Source organism: Hyaena hyaena, unplaced genomic scaffold (genome assembly GCF_003009895.1).
Source record: "Hyaena hyaena isolate Hyena2069 unplaced genomic scaffold, ASM300989v1 scaffold_510, whole genome shotgun sequence".
NCBI lineage: Eukaryota > Metazoa > Chordata > Mammalia > Carnivora > Hyaenidae > Hyaena > Hyaena hyaena.
The window spans coordinates 1110761-1132769 of NW_024081141.1; the positions used below are offsets into that span (position 1 = coordinate 1110761).

General features: G+C 53.7%; 1 protein-coding gene across 2 annotated transcripts in view; it reads left to right on the forward strand.

Moving 5' to 3' along the window:
• Positions 1–16383, forward strand: part of KRT78 (keratin 78) — a 36000-nt gene extending 19617 nt beyond the window's left edge. Inside the window, exons 2-10 of one of the 2 annotated variants that reach the window (XM_039255098.1) lie at positions 8067–8141; positions 8566–8780; positions 9824–9884; positions 10358–10453; positions 11809–11973; positions 12327–12452; positions 15373–15593; positions 15858–15892; positions 15974–16383. In XM_039255098.1, coding sequence (XP_039111029.1) covers positions 8067–8141; positions 8566–8780; positions 9824–9884; positions 10358–10453; positions 11809–11973; positions 12327–12452; positions 15373–15593; positions 15858–15892; positions 15974–16245 — 1266 coding nt within the window. In that variant the 3' untranslated portion in view covers positions 16246–16383. Of the gene's footprint in view, positions 1–7775; positions 8142–8565; positions 8781–9823; positions 9885–10357; positions 10454–11808; positions 11974–12326; positions 12453–15372; positions 15594–15857; positions 15893–15973 lie in introns of those variants that run through there. The other variant, XM_039255097.1, reaches the window with a different exon arrangement.
• The last annotated feature ends 5626 nt before the right edge of the window (positions 16384–22009 follow it).

Here is a 22009-nt window from a genome sequence, read left to right on the forward strand (position 1 = left end):
CTGGGAGAGTCTCTTTCACCTCCGGCTAGTGGTGTGCTGGAGCTAGCTTGAAATCAGCCTTGCCGGAAGTATTTACCCCCCAGAAAATGGCAAACACCATGAAAGGGAGCTGTGTTCTGTCCATCAGCAGAGAATCCATTGTTCAGTCCCGAGCCCAGCGAGTCCCCCTCCCTGGGCTCTCTCCCAAGCACCTGGCTTCCGGGTATCTGTCGAATAGAGAAACACAGACTATACATACTGCACAAAAGAGTCGCAGAGGATGCCCGGGCCTTCTGAGAAGACCTGTGTTCTCATCCTGCCTTGGCCTCTTACTGTCTTTGAGATCCCGGACACTTGCTTTTGTGTCTGTGCCTGTAGAGCAAGCAACAACAATGCCCACTTCTCAGATTTCTGGAGAGAAGATGAAGGATCTGCAGAGGTCTGGTGCAGGCACAGTGATGACACCCAGAGGGTCCTCAATAGGTGTCTGAGGAGTGCTTCCTGAAACATGATCAGGTCTTACATGTAAAAGGTTATTATTCCAAAGCTGGAGTTCCGCATTGCCCCTTACTGCCGCTCTCAACCCACTCTCAAATGTATGTACGGGGACAAACATTTAAATTCGTAACTCCCAGGCAAAACTTGGCAAATCCCTGCTCTCCAAGGTCTCTGTCTTGGGATTGAGCTCCCTGTGGGTTTTGGGGCCTCATTACCTGGAGAGGCTGCGGGGGCAGTAGCTTGACCCACCCTTGATGCAATAAACCCATTCTTGGGGCACCTGGGGGGCTCAGTCAGTTGAGCATTGCCTTTGGCTCAAGACATGATCTCCTGGTTTGTGGGTTTGAGCCCTGCATCGGCCTCTATGCCGGCAGCTCAGAGCCTGGAGCCTGCTTTATCTGTGTCTCCCTCTCTCTCTGCCCCTCCCCCACTCCCACTCTGTCTCTCTCTCACAAATAAATTTAAAAAAAAGCCCATTCTCTGGATGGGTGCCACCTTCCTCCATTGCCAGTGCAGGGAAGAGGGCATGGGCTACCTGTCCCAGCCCAGTGGGAAGGAGGGTGCCAGGGCAGAGAGCGCTGGAGTGTGTTTTGCTTGGCCTGGGGTGGAGCAAGGGGCTGCCTCTTTCATCTCCTCCCTCTGCTTTCCTGCCCCACAGGCCACCTCTGCAAAGCACCCCTTCCTTGTCCTCACTGGCTTTGGGGCAGCTTCAAGCCTTCCAGCTTTTTTTTTTTTTAAGCTTTTATTCATTTATTTTGAGAGAGAGAGAGCGTGAACAAGCATGTGTGTGAGTTGGGGAGGGGCCGAGAGAGAGGGGGGGAGAGAATCCCAAGCAGGCTTTTCACCGTCAGCACAGAGCCTGATGCAGGGTTCTATCCCAGGAACCTGTGAGATCGTGACCTGAGCTGAAATCAAGAGCCAGACACTTAACTGGTTGAGCCACCCAGGTGCCCAGCTCTGACACAGGTGGCAGGTGTAGCTGACGTGTGTTTCCTGTGTAGCCCATTGGCACATGGATGAATGTGTGACACTTTAATAGCTATGTTTTATTTGAATATGAATGAGAAAAGTTGGAACTAGCAAACCAAAGCCATGATTTCAAGGACATTACTGGTTAGGGTCAGGATAAGAAAAAAAGTGAATTGCTTTAGATTTGATTTAAAGAAAACTGTTGGGGTGCCTGGGTGGCTCAGTCGGTTAAGCGTCTGACTCCTGGTCATGATCTCACTGCTGGTGAGATCGATTCCCACCCACATCAGGCTCTGCGCTGACAGTGTGGAGCCTGCTTGAGACTCTCTCCCTCCTCTCTCTCTGCCCCTCCCCGTTGATGCTTTCTCTCTCTTAAAAGAAATAAATAAACTTAAAAAAAAACCCATTAAGTACATGATGGTGAGGGTCACATGTGCCAATGACTGATGTTCTTTGTGCTCTGGGTTAGAAGGCTGTGAAGGCCTGAGGGAACGTTCTGTGACAAGAAGAAAGCCATGGGCTGTGCACAGTGGGGGCAGGGAGGCTGGCTGAAGGCAAGTGAGGAACGCTTTTCTGTCCAGTTCCTTTCAAACTGCAGGGCAGTAACCAACCCCTTCATTGCCCTGCGAAAGCCAGGAAAACCAGAGCAAGTGCGGGTGGCACACAGCCTCACCTTGACCCCAGGAGATGACTGTCTTCTTCTTGAACATGCTGGGAACATGAACACCTGATGCTGCTTCTAGAAAATCCCCAGGCCCCACAGTACCCTGTACATAGTACAGTGGGGCCTCCAGCACTTCTATTACACTTACTGGTTTTTACATAGATTCCCCACCAGATTGCAAATTCCTCCAAGGCAGGGACTTCTAGCATTCTTTGCTTCATAGTGTCTAGCACCTGATAGTGCTTAATGAACGTTGACAATGGATGCATGTGGAGGAAAGACCTTTACTTTTGGGTCTACTGTGTGACCTTGGGCAAGTCATTCTATCTTTCTGGGCTTCAGCCTGTTAAGGTGTCCTTCAACACAGATATTCTGGGTCTCTGAGAGGAGCATAGAGTGGTGGTGAAGCATAGGGATTCGAGAGCCCAACTACCTCTGTTCATGTTCTGGCTCTGTGGCAGACTAACTGCGTGGCCTTGAGCAAATTGTTCTCTTGGTGTCTCAGTTCCCTTTTCTGGGTGTTTATTTAGTCTGTTAAGTGTAAACCACGTAGGTGCCCCAATGAGTCATCTGATAGATTTTCTGATGTTCTCACAGAGAGACAGGAAAACAGGGTCAGGGTAAAATGGGTGCAGGGGACGGGCAGATACAGGCTTCCAGTTACAGAATGAATGTCACAGGAATGAAAGGCACAGGGCAGGGAATGGAGTCTATGTTATTGTGATAGCGTTATATGGCGACAGATATCTACACTTGCAGTGAGTATAGCACAACGCGTAGACTTGGGGAATCACCGTGTTGCACACTCGAAACTGATGTTGTGTGTCAGTTCTACTTTGATTACAAGAATTGGATGCTGGATTAAAAAGATGGGGTCTGGAGAAAAGTACAACTGGGTAGATTCCCAAATAGTTGAGCAGAAGACCTAAAGGACAGACCCTGGGGGGATGTAAATCTGTAAAGGGAGGGCGTCCAGCGGCCTATGCTACTGGAGCCTGTCCTTGCCTTCTTCCAAGCCCATGGCACGGGGTCAAGGTTCTTCCAGAAGAGGATTTCCCCACTATTACTCCAACATGCACACTTGCAACACGGGGCGGCCCCTCTCAGACCACCCCCCATTCTGTATTCATATATATATCTTCCGTGGGACTGTATATTCCTTCAGAATGGGGGTGGGGCCCTATCCATTTTTTATCTCCTGTATCATGTCCCTCAGTGCTCACCCACAGTAGGAGTTCAATAAACACACATGCGCACACACACTGACCATGTTTCTCAAGTGCATGCATGCCCCCCACCTTCAGGGATTGGATGGGGATAGAATAGAATTAAGAGTCACAAGGACCTCCAGAGGTTGAAAGTGGAAGGAAATCAATGAAACGAAACTGAATGGGGATTCATTCATTAAGATATTAAGTACCTCCTGTATGCCAGGCACCCTTCTTTTCTTTTCTTTTCTTTTTTTTTTTAAGTTTATTTTTATTTATTTTGGGAGAGAGACAGAGAACGAGTGGAAGAGGAGCAGAGAGAAAGGTAGAGTAAGAATCCCAAGCAGGCTCCAAGCTGTCAGTGCAGAGCCTGATGTGGGGCTTGAACTCAAACCACGAGATCGTGACCTGAGCTGGAATCAAGAGTCATGCTTAGCTAACTGAGCCACCCAGGCACCCCTGCCAGGTGCCATTCTGAGTGTAGAAGATATATAAGCAAACAAAGGGGCCAAATGCCTGCCTTCATGAAGCTCACAGTCTGCTGTGGGGAGCTGGTGAGCAAAGTGAGTAAGTAAAGTACGTGGCATGTTAGGAAGTGCCAGGTGATAAGTGGAAAGCAAGCAAGCAGAGAAAGGGATGAAAAAATGTCAGAGGAGGGATGGACCCAGGGTCGCGATTTTGGTTTAAGGCAGCAGAGAAGAGGACTTTTAGGCAATGGGTATCTGGGGAGGAGAAGTCCAGGAAGAGGGAACAGCAAGTGCAAAGGCTCTGAGGCAGGAGCGTTCTTGGCATTCTCAAGAATAAATCAGGGGATCAGCTAGGTTAGGCCTGTCTCATACCCTATACTTTTCTTTCCTTATTGTTAATTGCAATGAAATACTTGTCTAATTACCTGTTTGTTCACTGTTTTTCCATGAGACTCCTGGCTTTCTTGGTGCAGGGGCTGTGCTTTGCCCTTTGCTAAATTCTTAACACTCAGAACAGGCTTCCACACACAGTGGGTGCTTAGTCACATTTTGTTGATAAAAAATTGAATCAAGGTGAGTAAATGGCATTTGGGTCAAGAAATCCACCGCACAAGCAGGACAGGCTTGAGTGAAAGAGGTTGGGGCTTTATTGCTGTGGCCAGGGTGAGCTTAGGGTGAGGCAGGGAAGAAAGAAGGGGCCGCCGGGGAGCTAGAAGAACCAGAGCCGGCCTGGCGCTTTCCTGAAGGTGGGCCCAGATATTCAGGGGCTGCAGAGCAGGAGGTGTGGCCGAAGAGGGTTAACCAAGAGCAGGGGGGACCAAGGACAGCCGTAACCATGACCCATCAGAGGCTTCACACTGCTGGGTTTAATGGGAAGTCGTGATTTGTGCCGTTTGTACTTCGGTTGCTGCATGAATTGAGACCCCTCTGTGCCCCTTTGTGTATAGGAACATATTGCTCAGCCCGTGAGGGCCTAGCATTCAAATCCCCAAACTGCATCAGCATTCTTTCCATCGCTAAATGATTATTTATTTATTTTTGATTTATTATTTTTATTTTATTTTAATTCTTATTAATTTTAAAAAATGTTTAATTAAAAAAATTAAAAAAAATTTTTAACGTTTATTTATTTTTGAGAGACAGAGAGAGACAGAGCATGAGCAGGGGAAGGGCAGAGAGGAGACACAGAATCTGAAGCAGGCTCCAGGCTCTGAGCTGTCAGCAGAGCCCGATGTGGGGGTTGAACTCCCGGACCCCGAGATCATGACCTGAGCCAGTCGGATGCTCAACCGACTGAGCCACCCAGGCACCCCTAATTAAAAATTTTTAAAAATGCTTTATTTATTTTTGAGAGAGGGAGAGAGAGAATGCAGGAGTGAGGGAGCGGCAGAGAGAGAGGGAGACGCAGAATCTGAAGACAGGATCCAGGCTTCAAGCTGTCAGCACAGAGCCCGACGCGGGGTTTGAACTCAGAGACCGTGACATCATGACCTGAGCCAAAGTCGGGTGCTTAACCGACTGAGCCACCCAGTTGCCCCTATTATTATTATTTTTAATGGAAGAAAACCTGTGACAGCAGCATTTGAGAACCAGGGCAATTCAAGAAGGTCCTTGCTGTGACTGTCATTTATAAAGATTCAGGTCTTAAAACAAACACTTATTGGTCCCTAGTGTATACCAGACCCTGCGCTGGATAGAGTGGTGGACAAGGTATGACCAAGGGTTTAGGGGGCTGCTCCATGGGGCAGTGGTCTCAGCTGAGTGGTGGTCCTGACCAGCTGTGTGGGTGGCCTTCAGCAAGTCACTCAGATCACAGAGTGATGGGTCAAAGCAGGCTTAGAGGTCATCTGGTGCAATCTCTTAGGTTACCCAAGTGCACAGTCTTTGCACCCCGCCCTAAACCCTATGGGGCCTCAGAATCTTTAAGTGTAAAATGGGGGCATTGGACAATGACATTGAAGTTCACTTTGGCTTTAATATTCTTTTTTTTTTTTTTTAAATTTTTTTTTTAATGTTTTATTTATTTCTAGGAGAGAGAGAGAGAGAGACAGCGTGAGCAGGGCAGGGTCAGAGAGAGAGGGAGTCACAGACTGAAATAGGCTCCAGGCTCTGAGCTGGCAGTCAGCACAGAGCCCAACGCGGGGCTCGAACCCACAAACCGCAAGATCATGACCTAAGCGAAAGTCGGATGCTTAACCGACTAAGCCACCCAGGCGCCCCTGGCTTTAATATTCTATAACATTACAAATATGAGGAAGTTCCAGGGAGGTGGATTTGGTGCCATCCAACCCATGATCTCTGTCCTCCACCCTTAATACCAGGGGAAGGGGTGGTAGAGTCCAGTCCACAGAGATGTTTATCAAACACATTCATGGAGCCTGGAAGGAAGGCATCGGGCTTCCCTAGTGGGGAAGATGGTCCCTAGTGGGTAGGGTTTGGAGGTGCGTCCTCAGTGGGATTCAACCCATTTCCCAGATTCTCTTTCTAGACCCGGAGGTTGCTCCACACTGCCTCCCTCTCCATGGGACACTCAGATCTCCTGCTTGGATCTTTTCTCTTTTTCTCTTCCTTGACCTGGCCCCTTAGTGCTTTGATCTCCTTTGTTCTCCCCACCGAAGGCCCAACCTCTTCTTCCCCTTGAGGTCATCTGTGGTTCAGCTTTATTCAGAGGTGTGCCAGTTGGGGCAAGAAGGAGGAAGGGGCTTCTAATCCTTTGGAGGAAGAAGAGACTGGCTCACTATCATCTGGCCTGGGGGTGGGGTTCACGTTGCTAGGACTGACTTCCTCATAGCATGTCTCTTGAGTGTTCGTTATGCCGAATCCCTGCTTATTCCTGCTTTGAATTGCATTATTAAAGGCACAGTATCCTAGTTATCAGGGGCCACCAGTCTTAGGAGCAGGTGGGCGGGGGGGGGGAGGGGGGAAGAAATAGCCTTCCCACCACCGTGTAAAGAAGGAATTTCAGAAATTTCTAAAAATCCAAGCTGTCCAACGCTGCTCGCCAATGTTGGAGGAGTTTCAGTGGTGGCGACGGGACGAGCCCGGTCCAGGCATCCTGGACGGGGTGGGAGGCTCACGGAATACCAGAGGGCAGACACAGGATCTATCCTGGGGGGATCCCTGGACTCCCGTGTCTGCCCTCGTTATCCCAAGGGAGTATTTTTCTAACTATGTGTTTTACTTCAGAGTCCAGGTGCCTCTGATCTGTAACCTGACACATGCAGTGCATGACCCAAGTGGATGGGACTGGGCTGTGTGCCTGTGGAAGGATTGGGGACATAAGCTGGGCTTGGAAATGCGCCACTTGCCCAGGTCCTGGATGGAGATGCCTGGTTGGAGTGGGGTGGTGCCTCATGGATGATTGCTGGGTTGAGCAAGAGGAGGGACTTGGACACCCTGTATTTTGGATTCATTTCCAAATCTTGGAGTGTCGTTTAGCCAATGATGACAATAACACCTCTATTAACCTCGTAGTTTCTCTTAGTGCCGCTGAGTGCCACTGAGTGCCTTCCTTCTCCAATTATTGTAGGTAGATTCTCCCTCGAGAAGCTTCACTCTCCTCTGTCCAGCATCTCCAGGGCACTCAGATGCTCCATGTGAACCCCCTGTCTCCTTCCCCATCCCCCCATCTCCTTCTCTGGAACGCCTTCCTTGAATGACCCACAGTGACCGCTCGGGGCCATTGTTCCCACCCCCAGCCCCGGTCTCCAGCTGCTTCCTTGTCTTTGGGACGGGCTCAGCTCTCTTGCCGGCCTGGGAGCTCCTTGTCCCTTGGGCTCCACACGTGTTGGGCCCCTACTCTCCAGGCGTGTCAGAATAGGTCAGCTGGAGCCAGTGACAGATACAGTCAGGCCAAGAGCATCTTGCTCCCCAAGGCCCAACCCAGGCATGGGAGGGGATAAAAGTCTCGTGCTGGGGCCTCGGGGCAGGAACTCACACACCTCGGTTATCCACTGTCTGTCTGCAGCTGTGTGGCCTTCTGTCTCTACCATGTCTCTCCCCTCCTGCCAGGCCCAGAGGGGCTTCAGTGCTCGCTCGGCCTGCTCCGCTCGCTCAGGGGGCCGCCGCGGGGGCAGCTTCAGTAGCAGGAGCTTTGGTTCCTTCGGAGGGTGCAAGGGGGGCTCTCGTGGGAGGGCCTGGGGATCAGGGGGAAGGCTAGGGGTGCGGCTTGGGGAGGGCCGCTGTGGGCCTGGACTTTCCCTGTGCCCACCGGGGGGCATCCGGGAAGTGACCATCGACCACAATCTGCTGACCCCGTTGAAGATTGAGATTGACCCCCAGTTCCAGGCGGTGCGGACCCAGGAGACCCAAGAGATCAGGACCCTCAACAACCAGTTTGCTTCCTTCATTGACAAGGTGAGGGTCAGCTCTGCTAAGCCCCTCTCTCTGCGCCTCTCTCGGAGGAACTGTCCTTGGTGGATTTGGGAATGGGGAAATCTCCTTGGTTTCCACTTTTCTAATCTCTTCTGCAGCAAGGAAGTCCTTCCAGTGGTCTCACTGCGTCCTCATTATGCAGAGGCTCTGCTGTTCTAGGGTTGGGGCACAGGGACCGAGAACCGTCGTTCGGCAGTGGGAGGCTCCTTCCCTGCTAGCCATCCCGATCATTTTGATGAGCTCAGAGTCTCACGGGAGGGCGTGAGGCTGCCCCTGCCCACGCTGGATTTGGGAGATAGGGGAAAGGTGGGCTAAGTGGGGGGGGGGTGTTCCTGGGGCTTGGCTTTCAGAGCCTGTGGCCAGGGAGTCCCACCGGAGCCTCAGGGACCCTCTGCTTGGGCTGCAGGTGCGGTTCCTGGAGCAGCAGAACAAGGTCCTGGAGACGAAGTGGCACTTGCTGCAGCAGCAGGAGGTGAGTGACAGTCCCCAGAGCCTGGAGTCTGTCTTCGAGGCCTACCTGGCCCGGCTCAGGAAGCTGCTGGAGCAGCTTCAGAGCGAACGAGGGGCCCTGGACGCCGAGCTGAAGTCTTGCCAGGACCAGGAAGAGGAGCACAAGGCCAAGTAGGCAAACCCCAGAGCCCATGGGGCGCAGGTGGGGTCCGGGAGGGTTTGGATGGGGGCTGTCGGTTGGAGGGTCTCCCACATGCTGAGCTCCCAGAGACGCATCAGCGGTTTCCCCTCTGCACCCCAATCCCTCTGATTCTCAGGGTGCCCCACTGTTGTAGGTAAGGAGCCCCCCCTTCCCCCCACTTCCTGATGGCCAGGTCTGGGGAGCCTTGGTTCCAAAAGACCCAGCTACAAGGGCCATGTTTCCGGTCAGGGCTAGGAGGGGCTTATTTAAACAATGCCTCATTGGGTTTTTCCTCGATAAATTCCTGTTGAGCAAGCTGTGGGCTAAAATGACTCAGATGTTCTCTGGTCTCGGTGGTGGAAGGGAATCCATTTAGTGGGACCATCCCCAGGCCTGTGGCATGATTCACAGCTGGGCTGTGTTTCTGGGCTCCCCACCTAGGCCACCTGGTGGTGTGGAAAGAGCCCTGGACTCACAGGAGGCTTGGGTTTGGCGAGTGGGAGCAAGGGGTGGCTGTGTGGCTTTTTACCTTTGCCGGCCTCGGTTCCCATCTGTAAGCTGGGAACGTACCCTCTGCCCTTCTCATCTCCCGGAGCCATTGGGAGGATGACACATGAGGCCGAGTGGGTCCCGGAAAGAGCCCAGGACAGGGGCCAGGAGACCTGGTCTTAGATCTGCGGGGGCCATCTGATTATGCACGACTTGGGCAAAGTCATGTGTTCTCTCTGACAAAATCCAAAGTGCCTGCTTCACATGACGATTGTGAGTGGCGAGGAGAGGTGTTGGAATGTGCCTTATAGACGTGAAGGAAAATGGCCTCATGTGTTCAAGCAGACACGGGCTGAAAGAGTGGAGAGAGGGTCCCAGCCAGGGTGTGACAGTGACCTTCTGATAGGGAAGGTAGGGGAGTGGGCCGGTTTCGTGGAAGTGTCTAATGGCAAGGGGAGCCTTTTCTGGGCTGTTGTGCTTGGAGGAGGGGCATGGGCTCTGATCTCACCCCCTCAGGCAGCGTCCTTCTGTACGTATTTGACAGGTATGAGCAGGAGGCCCACAGGCACGCCACACTTGAGAATGACTTTGCGGTCCTCAAAAAGGTAAGGCGGAGGGGGTCAGCTGCTTCCCGTGGATCCTGAGAACACACCATGCACAAAGCCCGGTTCTAGGGCTGGGAGGGCGGGAGGTGGGAATCCTAAAGCAACACATGATCTCATGCAGCCTGTAGGGGCCCCCAGGGAAATGGGACATCTGTGTAGACACAGGGACCCTGGGACAAGAGCTGATGGAAGGACCGCGTGATGAGCTCTGGGTGTCACTGTGGGAGAGGGTGGGGAGGGAGTGGAAGAAGCCGAACTGGTTGAGAGTAATCAGGGAAGGCTTCCTGAAGGCAGTGTGCGTCAGTGTGAGGCAAAAGGGAGAGCAGGGAGGGGCAGGGCTGGAGGAGGAAGGAGTGGGTCTCCGGGGATAGCTGTAGATGAGTATTGGGCAATGTGTGCCCAGAACTCCTGAGCCAGAGTGGGACCCACAAACAGGAAGTGGGAGTACATGGCTTCTGTCTTCCCGTCCCCAGGATGTGGATGGGGTTTTCCTGAGCAAGATGGAACTAGAAGGCAAGCTGGAGTCTCTGCAAGAGTATTTCTGCTTCCTGAGGCATCTGTATGAAGAAGTGAGGATCTGCCAAGTGCAGGGTGGTGGTCTGCTGAGGGCAGGTGGGAGTGAGGGGAGGGGACGGGGCAGGCAGGCTCCCTGGCTACAGAGGGAGTTGCCAGGAGGCAAAGCCTGGTTAGGGTGACTTGGATCCAGGCATTCAGTCATGTGACAAACAGATACTGAGAATGTGCCATGTGGATTGCTAGGTACTGCAGATACACTCGTGAATAACCAGACACAAATCACCACGCCTGCTTTCTGTTGAGAGACAGACCATAAACCATAGAGCTACGAAAAGTAAATTAGCATATGTTAGAAGGTGATCAGTGCTATGGCAAACAGGAAAAATCAGAGCAGGGAAAGAGGGCTTAGGAATGTGTATGTGTCGGGGGTAAGGCAGGTGCCAATTTCAGATAGGGTGGTCAGAGTGGCCTCATTTAGAAGACAAAGTTTGAGCAAAGATTAGAAGGCTGGTGGGGAAGGGGCGCCTGGGTGGCTCAGTCGGTTAAGCGTCCGACTGCAGCTTAGGTCATGATCTCATGGTTTGTGGGTTCGAGCCCCGCATCGGGGTCTGTGCTGACAGCTCAGAGCCTGGAGCTTATCTTCGGATTCTGTGTCTCCCTCTCTCTCTGACCCTCCCCTGCTCATGCTGTCTTTCTCTCTCTCTCTCTCTCTCTCAGAAATAAACAAAACATTAAAAAAATATTAAAGGGGCGCCTGGGTGGCTTAGTCGGTTAGGCGTCCGACTTTCACTTAGGTCATGATCCTGCAGTTCATGGGTTTGAGCCCCGCGTCGGGCTCTGTGCTGACTGCCAGCTCAGAGCCTGGAGCCTATTTCAGAGTCTGTATCTCCCTTTCTCTCTGACTCTCCCCTGCTCACGCTCTCTCTCTCTCTCTCCTAGAAATAAATAAAAATATTAAAAAAAAATTAAAAAAAAAAAAAAAAAGAAGGCCGGTGGGGAAGGTGGGGAAGCCAGGCAGGTGGAACTGGGGAATTGCAGGTGGAGGGAAGGGCCCCCAGTGGAGCGCTGGTATCTTTGTGGAACTGAGGAGGCCGTGGGGGTTGGAGCTGGAGGAGCGAGAGGGAGGGGGGCGTGATAAGAAGTCAGGGGAGTGATGGGGACTAGGTAATTTCGAGCTTGCAGGACATTTACCTTTAATGTCCACACTGCAAGAGTCATTAGACATCACCTCCTACAACCCTCATTTTCAGGCGAGGAGACAGCAGAGGGCGGGGCGTGCTCAATACCACCCCACCTGGGGGAACGAGGGCTGCCCCCTGATGGAGTCAGGCATCCTGTCCACCTGCCCGAGGCTCCAAGGGGGGAAGGGAGCAGGAGCAGGTGGACACCGAGTCCGTCTTCCCCGCAGGAGCTGAGCCAGCTCCAGACCCAGGCCAGCGACACGTCCGTGGTGCTGTCCATGGACAACAGCCGCTGCTTGGACCTCAGCGACATCATCGCTGAGGTGCGCGCCCGGTACGAGGAGATCGCCCGGAACAGCAAAGCCGAGGCCGAGATGCTGTACCAGACCAAGGTGCCAGGGCCAGGGGGCAGCACCGGGCCGGAAAGGGCTGTGTCTCTGTGCCCATGCCCCAGGGTGGTCGGCCCCCTCGGTCCCCTTGGGGCAGTTCTAACAACCTCCCTGGGGCTCCAGGGCTGGGTGGGTATGCCCACCTCCCTTCTCCAGGAGGAGGGCAGTGCAGGGAAACGGGGACACCAGCCTGGGCTGTCGTAGGCTCAGCCCATCGTGTCCTGGCCTCAGTGTTTAACCTGCATTCCAAGTGAAGAGGCGAGAAGGCAAAGAACCGGGGACACAATATTTCTCATGGTCTTGAAGTCAAAGGTGAAAGTCCTCTCAACTAATGGCGTCACCTCTGTCCCCCTCAGTACCAGGAGCTTCAGGTGTCTGCACAGCTTCACGGGGATAGCATGAAGGCAACCAAAGTCCAGATCTCTCAGCTGCAGCAGGCGAGTCAGAGGCTGCAGAGTCAGATTGAGAAACTCAAGAAGCAGGTAAGTGCTCCCAGAGCTCCCCAGGCCCTCCCTGTACTCTCTTGGTGCCAAGGTCAAGGCTAGGTTTGTGTCCAGGTTTGATAACTGGCTGAAGCTTTGGATGATTTGGGTGGAGAGGGCCTCAAGCCCCATTTTAGAGGAATATGATCTCCCTCCGAATTCAAGCCTGTGTGGGTTTTACTTTGAACAACTGCTGGGGGCTCTGCTTGTGCTGCCTTTGGCTCCTTGGAGAGAGTGTTAATCTATCTGTTTTCCAGTCTTTTCTTTTGACTCTTACTCCTCAAGCCCAGCGGAGACTCTAAGGCCAGGTGCTGACTCTCTGGGTCCCATTTGGGGAGCATGAGAGCCAGGAGCTCAGGGAGCAGGTGTGATGGGCAGTGGAATAGGGGTGTGTGTGTAGGGGGCTAGTTCTTACGCAGATGCTTGAGATGCTTTGTGTGGGTTGGAGGTGACGCTTTAGGTGCCTGGCATGGGATGGAGTAGGGGGAGGGAGAAGGCAGGGGACATGGTTTCCTGCTAGTCCCGGAGGCCTCACTTTTAGATGTGAAAGATTACAGATTCCTCAGTTCTCAAGTATCTTTGCACCCACTTTCCCCAAACCCGAGGAATCAGTTTTAGGATCAGCAGAGGGTTGAGAGCTGAGAGGGCAGATCAGGCGGTCTCCTCAAGCACTTCAGGCTGAGAACCAGGGCACGTGTGGCCCGCCCACTCCCAAACCGGGAGGGGGGGCGGGGGAGGGAAGCTGAGAAAGCCCTTGGAGCTCCAGGGCTGTTCAAAGCCCAGACACAGTCTCCACCCCTCCTCACCCGCTTTCCTTTGGAATGTGATTCGGGACCCGAGATGAAGGTGACTGGGTCTTATTATTCAATTTGCGGCCACAGTGTTTTGCCCATAGATTTGAATTCCTTGCTTGGGAATTCCTTGGGAGTATCTGTTAAAATGCAGATCCCTGGGCCTCTGTCAGACTAAGGGAATCAGTATCTAAGGGTGGAGCCCAGAAACTTATTTTCTTTTTTTTTAATGCTTATTTATTTTTGAGAAAGAGAGACGGAGTATGAGCAGGGGAGGGGCGAGAGAGAGAGGGAGACACAGAATCTGAAGCAGGAACCAGGCTCTGAGCTGTCAGCACAGAGCCTGATGTGGGGCTCGGACTCATGCACCATGAGATCATGACCTGAGCTGAAGTTGGACGCTTAACCAACTGAGCCACCCAGGTGCCCCTAGAAACCCACTTTCTAAGCTTAGTTAGTTCACTTGGGTGATTGTGAGGGTGTGGAGTCTCAGTCCAGCAACCAACACTTAGGAGTGCTGCTCCGTCCCCACATCTGCCACACAGCAAGGTGCCTGTCCTGCGAAAATCCCTTTTGGGAAAAAGACCTCCCCACCTGCCTTACTCCTCATTTTCATGCATACACATGGTGGACTGGACTTCCTGCAGAGCCCCGTGGTCTAGGACTAGACATCAGCTGTCCGAGGTTAGGGTCCCAGCTCTGCCACTCACTGCCTTTCTGAACCTCAGTTTCTTTATCTGTAGGATAGAGATGATGTCTCCCAACAATAAGGTGCTTATGTATAGAATAGGATAGGATAGGTTAGGATAGGATAGAATAGAATAAGATAGAATAGAATAGAATGAGACTACAATGGAATAGAATAATGAGAGCCTTTAGGGAATGCCTTCTCTCCTGACCCAAACATGAGGGTAAATCCACTGGATGGCAGATTAGATAGGGATGATGTTCTTTTGGGAGTTTTCTCTCAGATCAGAGAGGTAAGCACAGAGAGTGTATTTCTCAAACCCAAAACTGAGGCACGTGGTTTGATATAAGGTACAGCCTTGGCTTGCAAGTAACTTGCTCTGCGAGTGTTCCGTAAGACGAGCAAAACTTTCTAATAAATTTTAACTTGGTAATCGAGCGATGTCTTGCAATACGAGTAGTATGTGACACCGAACATCACATGATCACAACTGAGCCAATGGTTTTTGAAATTCGCTTTGATATACAAGTACTTTGGATTACAAGCATGGCTCTGGAATGAATTACGCTCCCATACCAAGGTTTTACTGGACTTTGATAACAGGACAAAGTATTTGAAATGGGGCTGTTCTAAAACAATCAAGGATGGTGGTCGCCTTCAAGATGAGACTTGTAGATAATGCTCTATGCAGGACGGGAAGAGCATTAAGTGCCTGGGTAGAGATAAAGTGCCTCAAGTAAGGTGCTAAGGGTCAGGAGTGGGAAGAAATAGGGAAAGATCACTGGAGGAGGTGAGACAGGAGGCAGATGAGTTTCCTGTGGCGGCTGTAACAAAGTACCACGAACTTGGAGGCTTGAAAACCAGATCATGTTTTCTCTCAGTTCTGGAGGCCAGAGGTATGACATCGGATGCTAGCAGGTGCACTCCCTCTGAAGGAGCTGAGCAGGGGAATTCTTCCTCTCCTTCTCCTAGCCTCTGGTGGCCCGGGAATCCTGGGCATTCCTTGTCTTGTGGCTGCATCACTTCAGTCCCTTTGATTGTCACGTGGCATCATCTCTCTGTGTTTGTCTCCGTGCTCTCTTATCTTTTTCTAGGGACACTATTCATTGGATTTAGGGCTCATCTTGAGATCCTTAATGCATTACCTTTGCAAAGACTCCTCTTTCCAAATAAGATCACAGTCTGAAGTTCTAGATGGACATGACGTTTTGGAGACTCCATTCAACTCACTTTGGGAGTTAAGGAAGCAGAAGAGGCAATGCTTTCCCTTAGAAGGAGAGCAACGGGGGGGGGGTGGAGGGGGGCAGGGGTTGGCCATGGATAGTTTGAACGCATGAGATTGTGGTCTACCCTGGGCTTTAAGCTCCATTCACAGTAGGTGCCTTGGGAGGTGGTCCTAGGCTTGCAGCCACTTTCTCCCTCATTTCTACACCCATCCCAGAACGCCGGCCTGCAGGCCACCATCGCTGATGCTGAGCAGCGTGGGGACCTGGCCCTGAAGGACGCCCGGGCCAAGCTGGACAAGCTGGAGGCCACTCTGAGAACAGCCAAGCAGGACCTGGCCCGACTGCTGCGTGAGTACCAGGAGCTGATGAGCACGAAGCTGGCCCTGGACGTGGAGATCGCCACCTACCGCAGGCTGCTGGAGGGCGAGGAGTGCAGGTGGGAACTCGACTGAGGTGGGAGAGGGGGACGGACCGGACCGCCACTGCGGCGCTCTCCTTGCTGAGGGGGATTTTGAGATTTCCTGGCACTCTGAGCCACTGAGGGCAACCCATTCTGCTGGGAGGCAGGGATTTAAAATTGGGACCGCAGGTTGTATCTGCTGAGAGGGTGGGTGAGCTCCTCCAAGAAGTGAAAAAGCACATGGGATGCCTGCTTTGCAGCCTGTCTTAGCATTTCCTCCTCTTGTCCTTTCTCCACCAGGATGTCTGGGGAATGCACCAGCCAGGTCACTATCTGTGAGTATCAGGGGACTTGGGAAGAGGGGTCCCCGTGGGGACCCAAGGACCCTGCCGTGACCCTGGTGCATTTCTTGGCAGCTCTGGGGGGAGGCAGCGCCGTCGTGTCTGGAGGAGCTGGTGGTGGCCTGGGGGCCACTTGTGGACTCGGAGGCGGGACAGGCAGCTTCGGGTCCAGCTGCTCCAGCATCGTGACTGGAGGCTCCAGCATCATCCTGGGCTCTGGACAGGGCCCTGATTTGGGCCCCTGCTCTGTGTCCGGCTCTGGCTCCAGCTCCGGCTCCAGCTCTGGCTGTCACACCATCCTGAAGAAGACAGTGGAGTCAAGTCTGAAGACGTCCATCACATACTGAGTGACCTGCCGGCCACTTGCTCCCCATGCCTTCCCGAGCCCTCTCAGCCCCGTTCCCACCTCTACCGCCCTGCACGGCCAGCTCTGTGTCCATTGCCCACAGCCTGAGCCCGCCCACAGGGGATTCTGCATAAGTCAATAAAAGCATCCTTGCCTGCTGTTTCAAGTGCTTTCCCAGTCCGGCCTTGCTCTGCTTACTGATTTGTGTCTCCTGTGCCTGTGGTCCACCCCAGACCACGTCCATGGCACCCTGTCCTCCAGCCAGCCAGCCTCATCCTCTCCTCCCCGCAGTCCTCAGGCAGAGCTGAGAAACCCCTGGTAGGCTTGGCCAGCCAAATATTGTCCTTTGGGGGGAGAGGAGAGGCCTGAAGCCCCCTGACCAGAGCCTGCAGGCTGGAACCTTGGTCTACCTCCCTAGTCCTCTTCAGCAGTCTCTGGACCATTTCTCTAGCTCTTCTGTGACATGAAGCAGCACCCACTTCTCCCTGAGGGGGCTTCCCTTCTCTCTCTTCCCTCCCCCACTCTTTCCCTCTCATAAATTCTATTGAGTGCAAACCATACTCGAGGCACTGTGCCAAGGCTGGGCTATGCTGGATCAACCCCATCCTGCTTTCCTAATGGGTTCAGCCTCTTTCTGAGTAAGCTCTATGCCCAATGTGGAGCTCAAACTCATGACTCCAAGATCAAGAGTCATATGCTCCACAGATCGAGGCAGCCAGGCACCCCTGGGTTCAGGGTCTCTCCCATCTCCTTCAGTTTCTGGGTTCTCCAGCGCAACGCCTCTCACCCACGAGAGCCGGATCTTCCTTCCGGAGGCCTTGGTTACCAGGGCGAGAGGCCAGCATCCGGCACCTAATTCAGGCAGCTTTTGTTGGGAGATGGGGATTTCTGGTGAAGTTCCTTGTGTCCTGTCCCTTTGTCCAGCCTCCTCCCAGGGTTGCCCCAGCTCCAGCTCCATCCGAGGTAGCAAGCTGGGTCCTGTTGCCTCGGCTCCCCCCCATCTCTGAGCTTTAACCTGGCCCTTCTCCTGGACAGGAGTACCCCCAGCGGATTAATAATTCAGCCGTGATGTGAAGCACTAGCTTTAAATACGTGTTCTGAGGGCATTTAGAGGGGAGGCTGAAGGGCAGAGATGAAGGTTCCCTGCGACGATGTGCAGTCTCTCTGCCACTCCTTCTGGCAATTCAGCTCTGCCCCCAGGCTTGCACTTCACCCGCAAACAGAAGCAACACTGTTCAGCCCATTGCCCTCAGAAGGCACTCTGGAATATCTATTACTCTTTGGGAATATCCAATGGGCATCTCATCCCTCATCCCAATCAGCTCATCAGGGATCACCTTCCAGCCCTCCCCTCTGCTCCCTGGGATGTCCTCCTCCCTCCCCTCCATCTCCGCTGGTGTTTCAGTATCTCTTCTAGCTTGTTCCCTGGCAAATTAGCCATACTCCTGACTGAAGACAGCCCCTCAACCCTGCTCCTCCTTCTTCCCATGTCTGCACTGGATTTTTCTCCTCCTGGAAACCTTTCCTAATTCCCCGAGTCTGAATGTGCCAGACCCTTTCTGTCCCTGGCGCAGCCTGGACGTACCTGTTGCTATCCTTGGCTCTGTCTCTGTCTGGTTCTTGTCTGGGATCCAGTTTTCCCATTAGCCTGGGACCCATGGACAAGTTCTGCTGAACCCAGGATCGGAATCAGCTGCTTGGCTTGTGCCGGGGCGGGGCGGGGGGGTGGTGGTTCTGATGGACACTTGGGACTGAAACTCAGCCCATCCCCTTACCTCTTGGCTCTCACCCCACCACTGGGCCTGTCTGAACATGAAGCTGGAAGCCTCTTCTTCCCTTTTCCGTAGGAAGCTCCGCAGGAAGTCAGGAGTGTAAGCATCAGGACCGGGTGCTAGCAGCATGAGGAGGGTCACCTTCTCCCAGCAGCGCATTGGCTCCTGCACTGCTCCTCCTGTCTTCTCGCTCCCCATGTGGCTAACTCCAAACCCCATGGCCTTGGCCACAGGAAGTCAGGCCATTCTCTCCCGCCCCCGGGCTTTAAGGGGAGGTCAGCCCTTTTTTCAGACCTATGGACCTGTCCATCAAAAGTATCTGAGAAGGAGGCTTTTCAGCCTTCTATAAGGGAGACATGGGTTGGGGAGCACAGGAGCCAGGATTCCTGGGCTTGCATCCCAGCTCTGCCACTTACCAGCGCTGTGACTTTGACCAAGCCATATCATCTGTGAAAAAAGATTAATCACAGCTTACCTCACAAGGCTGAGTGAGGGTCATGCCATTCAGGGTCCCAGCAGGAAATGAAATTCACCAATTCAATGGGCTTTAATGAAAGAAGTACCTGGGGAGGTATGGGCGTGGCTAAGGAAACTCTGAAAGGATGGACAGGCAATGGGAAGCCTCGGGCACCCCCAGAACTAGAGGGGCTGGTCATTTGCCCAGGGCTGAGCGTTTTTCCAAGACGTGGGACTTTCAGTGCTAAACAAGGACAGTCCTGGGAGAACCAGGATGAGGAGGCCGCCCTGTGTAGAGCCGAGAGACAAAAGGAAGAAGTGACAGATGAGAGAGGAACAGGGACCTTGGAAGAAGGTGCAATTATGGAAGAAGTTGGGGAGAAGTACCTGTCCTCTCTTCCTCCCTCCCAGATCTCCTGCTGGTTCCCCCCACCCCACCCCCCAATCCCCTCTACCGTGGCCAACCCACCTGGAAGCCAGAGAGCAAAGCAACCTACAGGGGTCTAGGAGGTAGGTGACTGATCAGGAAGGAGGCGGGCAGAGCCTACCCAGAGTGGACACGGGAGACCGGTTATTGCACTGAAAGTGTCTGCCGCGTAGTAAGTGCTCAGTAAATGCTGATTATAATAATTACCAGTGTTAGTTTAGAAAGTCCTATCCCCCTTGTATGAGGGCTCCCAAGGGCAGCAACTATTTTCTTCACACCATATCTTTCCTTTTTTACTCTTTTTGAAGTTTATTTATTTATTTTGAGGAGCACCCGGGTGCCTCAGTCAGTGTCCGACTTATGGTTTCAGGTCATGATCTCGCAGTTCGTGGGTTCAAGCCCCGCATCGGGCCTTGTGCTGACAGCTCAGAGCCTGGAGCCTGTTTCAGATTCTGTGTCTCCCTCTCTCTCTGCCCCTCCCCCACTCATGCTCTGTTTCTCTCTCTCAAAAATAAATAAACATAAAAAATTTTTTTAAATCAAAAAATAAAAAAAGTTTATTCATTTTGAGAGAGAGAGAGAGAGAGAGAGAGGAGGGGGGAGGGGCTGAGAGAGAAGGAGAGAGAGAATCTGAAGCAGGTTCCCCACTGTCAGCGCAGAGCCTGACGCTCAGAACCATGAGGTCATGACCTGAGCCAAAATCAAGAGTCAGACACTTAACGGACTCAGCTACCCAGTGCCCCGCACCCCATATCTTTCCAATTGCTCAGTTCCCAGCCTGGCCTATGTTGGGTGGTCAACTGACCTCATCAGCCATCTTGTCTTGTCTCCCTTGCGGCAGCCTGCCATCCCCTCTGCTCTTGTGTCCTGCCACAGGGGGGAACCCCAGGCAGGTGACAGTCTATAGACACAGAAGCCCTCGGTTGGAGCTGCAGCGGAGAGGAGGAAGCAGTTCCTCCTGAGCCACAGAAAGAAGGTCTAAGCTTGGGGGTTGTGCATGAAAGCACAGAGGACAGTCTGCCCCCGGGCAAGAGGCACGGTGGCTCTCATACTCTGTCTGGGCTGGGACCCGCGTGTCCCCCGCTGCCTAAGAGGGAGCCTGTCTCCAAGCAATAACTCAAAGAACAAGCCCTGGGCAGCCCATGCCGCTGTCTGTCACCAGCTTTCAGTAACAAAGCCTGGCACAGCCTGCCAGGTCAACACACGAGGATGCCATTCCTGGGGAGGGGTGGAATGTTTGTTTGTAGCCGATGCTGCTCCCACCTCCCCGGCTGCCCTGACTCAGACGGCTGACATCACTCCTTTCCCCAGAAGCCCCACTCCCTGTCAGCTTCCCCTCCCACGGCCCTGCAGGGAGAGAGAAAGGAGGCTGAGAAAGTGATCACAGCCTCGGGGACTGTCGGCAAAGGTCAGTGGGAAGTGGTGGATCAGTCCTGGGATGGCGGGTCAAGGCTTTTTGAAAGATTTCCCCTGCGGGCCCTGCGTAGAGGCAGAGGCAAAGGAGGCCCAGAGACGTTGAGAGCAGCCCAAGGACACACAGCTTGGTGGGGATATTCTGTCCCAGCCTGGCTTGCCCCAGCCCACCCACTCTGTGCGTTGTATTCTAGCTCCCAGAGGGGAGGAAGAGCCTCTCTTGGGCATTAAGGGTCTAGTTCTGTGAGTGTCCCACACCCCATCCCTCATGGGGGTTAGGTTTGACTTCTGGAGCAGCCGGGAACCACTTGTAGCCTCTCACAGTGGCCCTGGGAGAGTCCCACAGCCTCCTCTGGGCCTGGAGTGGACTTGCTCTCCACTTGACTTCCTTGGGCTGTGGAGCGGGCCATGTCCCCTCCTTTGGGATCCTGGGGACACAAGCAGCCGCAGCCCCAGCTCTAGCCCTGGCCACTGTGGGAGGAGCACGGCAAAGCACAGAGAGTCTCTCTCTCGCCTCTCTGGGCCCATTTTCAGTTTTCCAGCTAAAAGCTCAAGTGGGGAGGAGGGACGTCTCCCAAGTCACCTCCTCAACGCTGTCTCAGTCCTAACGTCTGACATCTCCAAGTCTTCCTTTGGGGCTGTGTCTGGTCCCAGGAGCCTGAGGGGGGAGCACAGAGGGGACTGTGTGAAGAGACTGAAGAGTCTCCGGCCCTTTGGAATCAAGCATCGGACTCCTTGGGGGCTGGGAAGGTGGGAATGTTGGGGCGCTCCCGGGCCTCTTCCTCTGCCCACCTCCAGCCCCCTCTGAAGTGGCTGGGCCCTTCTGGGGGTGCTCAGCTACGGGGCAGAGGGTTGGGGGTCTCAGGTGATGGTCAAAGCCCTCAATCTGTCTTCAGTCCCCAGCAGAATGTGCTTTGCCCCACTCATCTCCCTGGCCTCTGGGTACTGGCTGGGGAACCCAGGCCTTTCCACCTGCTTGTCAAGTGCCCAGACCCCGTGGTTGGGCAGAGACCCCCGTTCTGTCCTTGTGTCTACCCTGCTCAGCACAGGGGCTCCACCCACTAGACCATCTGCCTGTGTGTGACTGAAGAGCAGGCTGCTCCCGCCCCTGCTCTGTCACCTGTGACTCCCACCCTGGACCTGCCAGGAGGCAGTGAGGTAGTGGGTCGGGAGGGTGGGACTGGAGCAGGCCTGGGCACCCTCTCCACAGCCCATTGCCCAATGTTCCTTCCCTTACCACCTGTACAGCCACGGGCCCTGGGGCCTTGGCTTACGACAGGGGACTGGGCCCAATCCCACAGAACAGAGCCTCATTGATGGCGACCATCAGGGCTGGGTAGGAGGAGAGCAAGCCAGCCACTGGGTGGTGGGGGTGGCCGTGGGAGCCTGTATCATCCTGTTCCAAGTCAGAAGAGCCCCGGGGGGAGAAGGTGGCATCCTGCCCCACACAGTCTCGGCTCAGCCCCAGCTCTGGAGCACAGGTGGTAACTGGGCCGCCCCTCCCTCCCGCTGGGGGAGAGGGGACTCCCCTGGCCCACGGGGCCCCTCCTTCTCTTCCTGGGGCAATGGGGCAGGAGTGTCTGTGGAGCCCAGGAGCCGGCCCAACTGGGGAAAGATAAAAAGCCCTTCAGTGTCACAGCAGCTCACTGCGCTCCCTCCCAGCTCCCTCAGCCTGCGCTCCGGCCCCTCTGACAGCC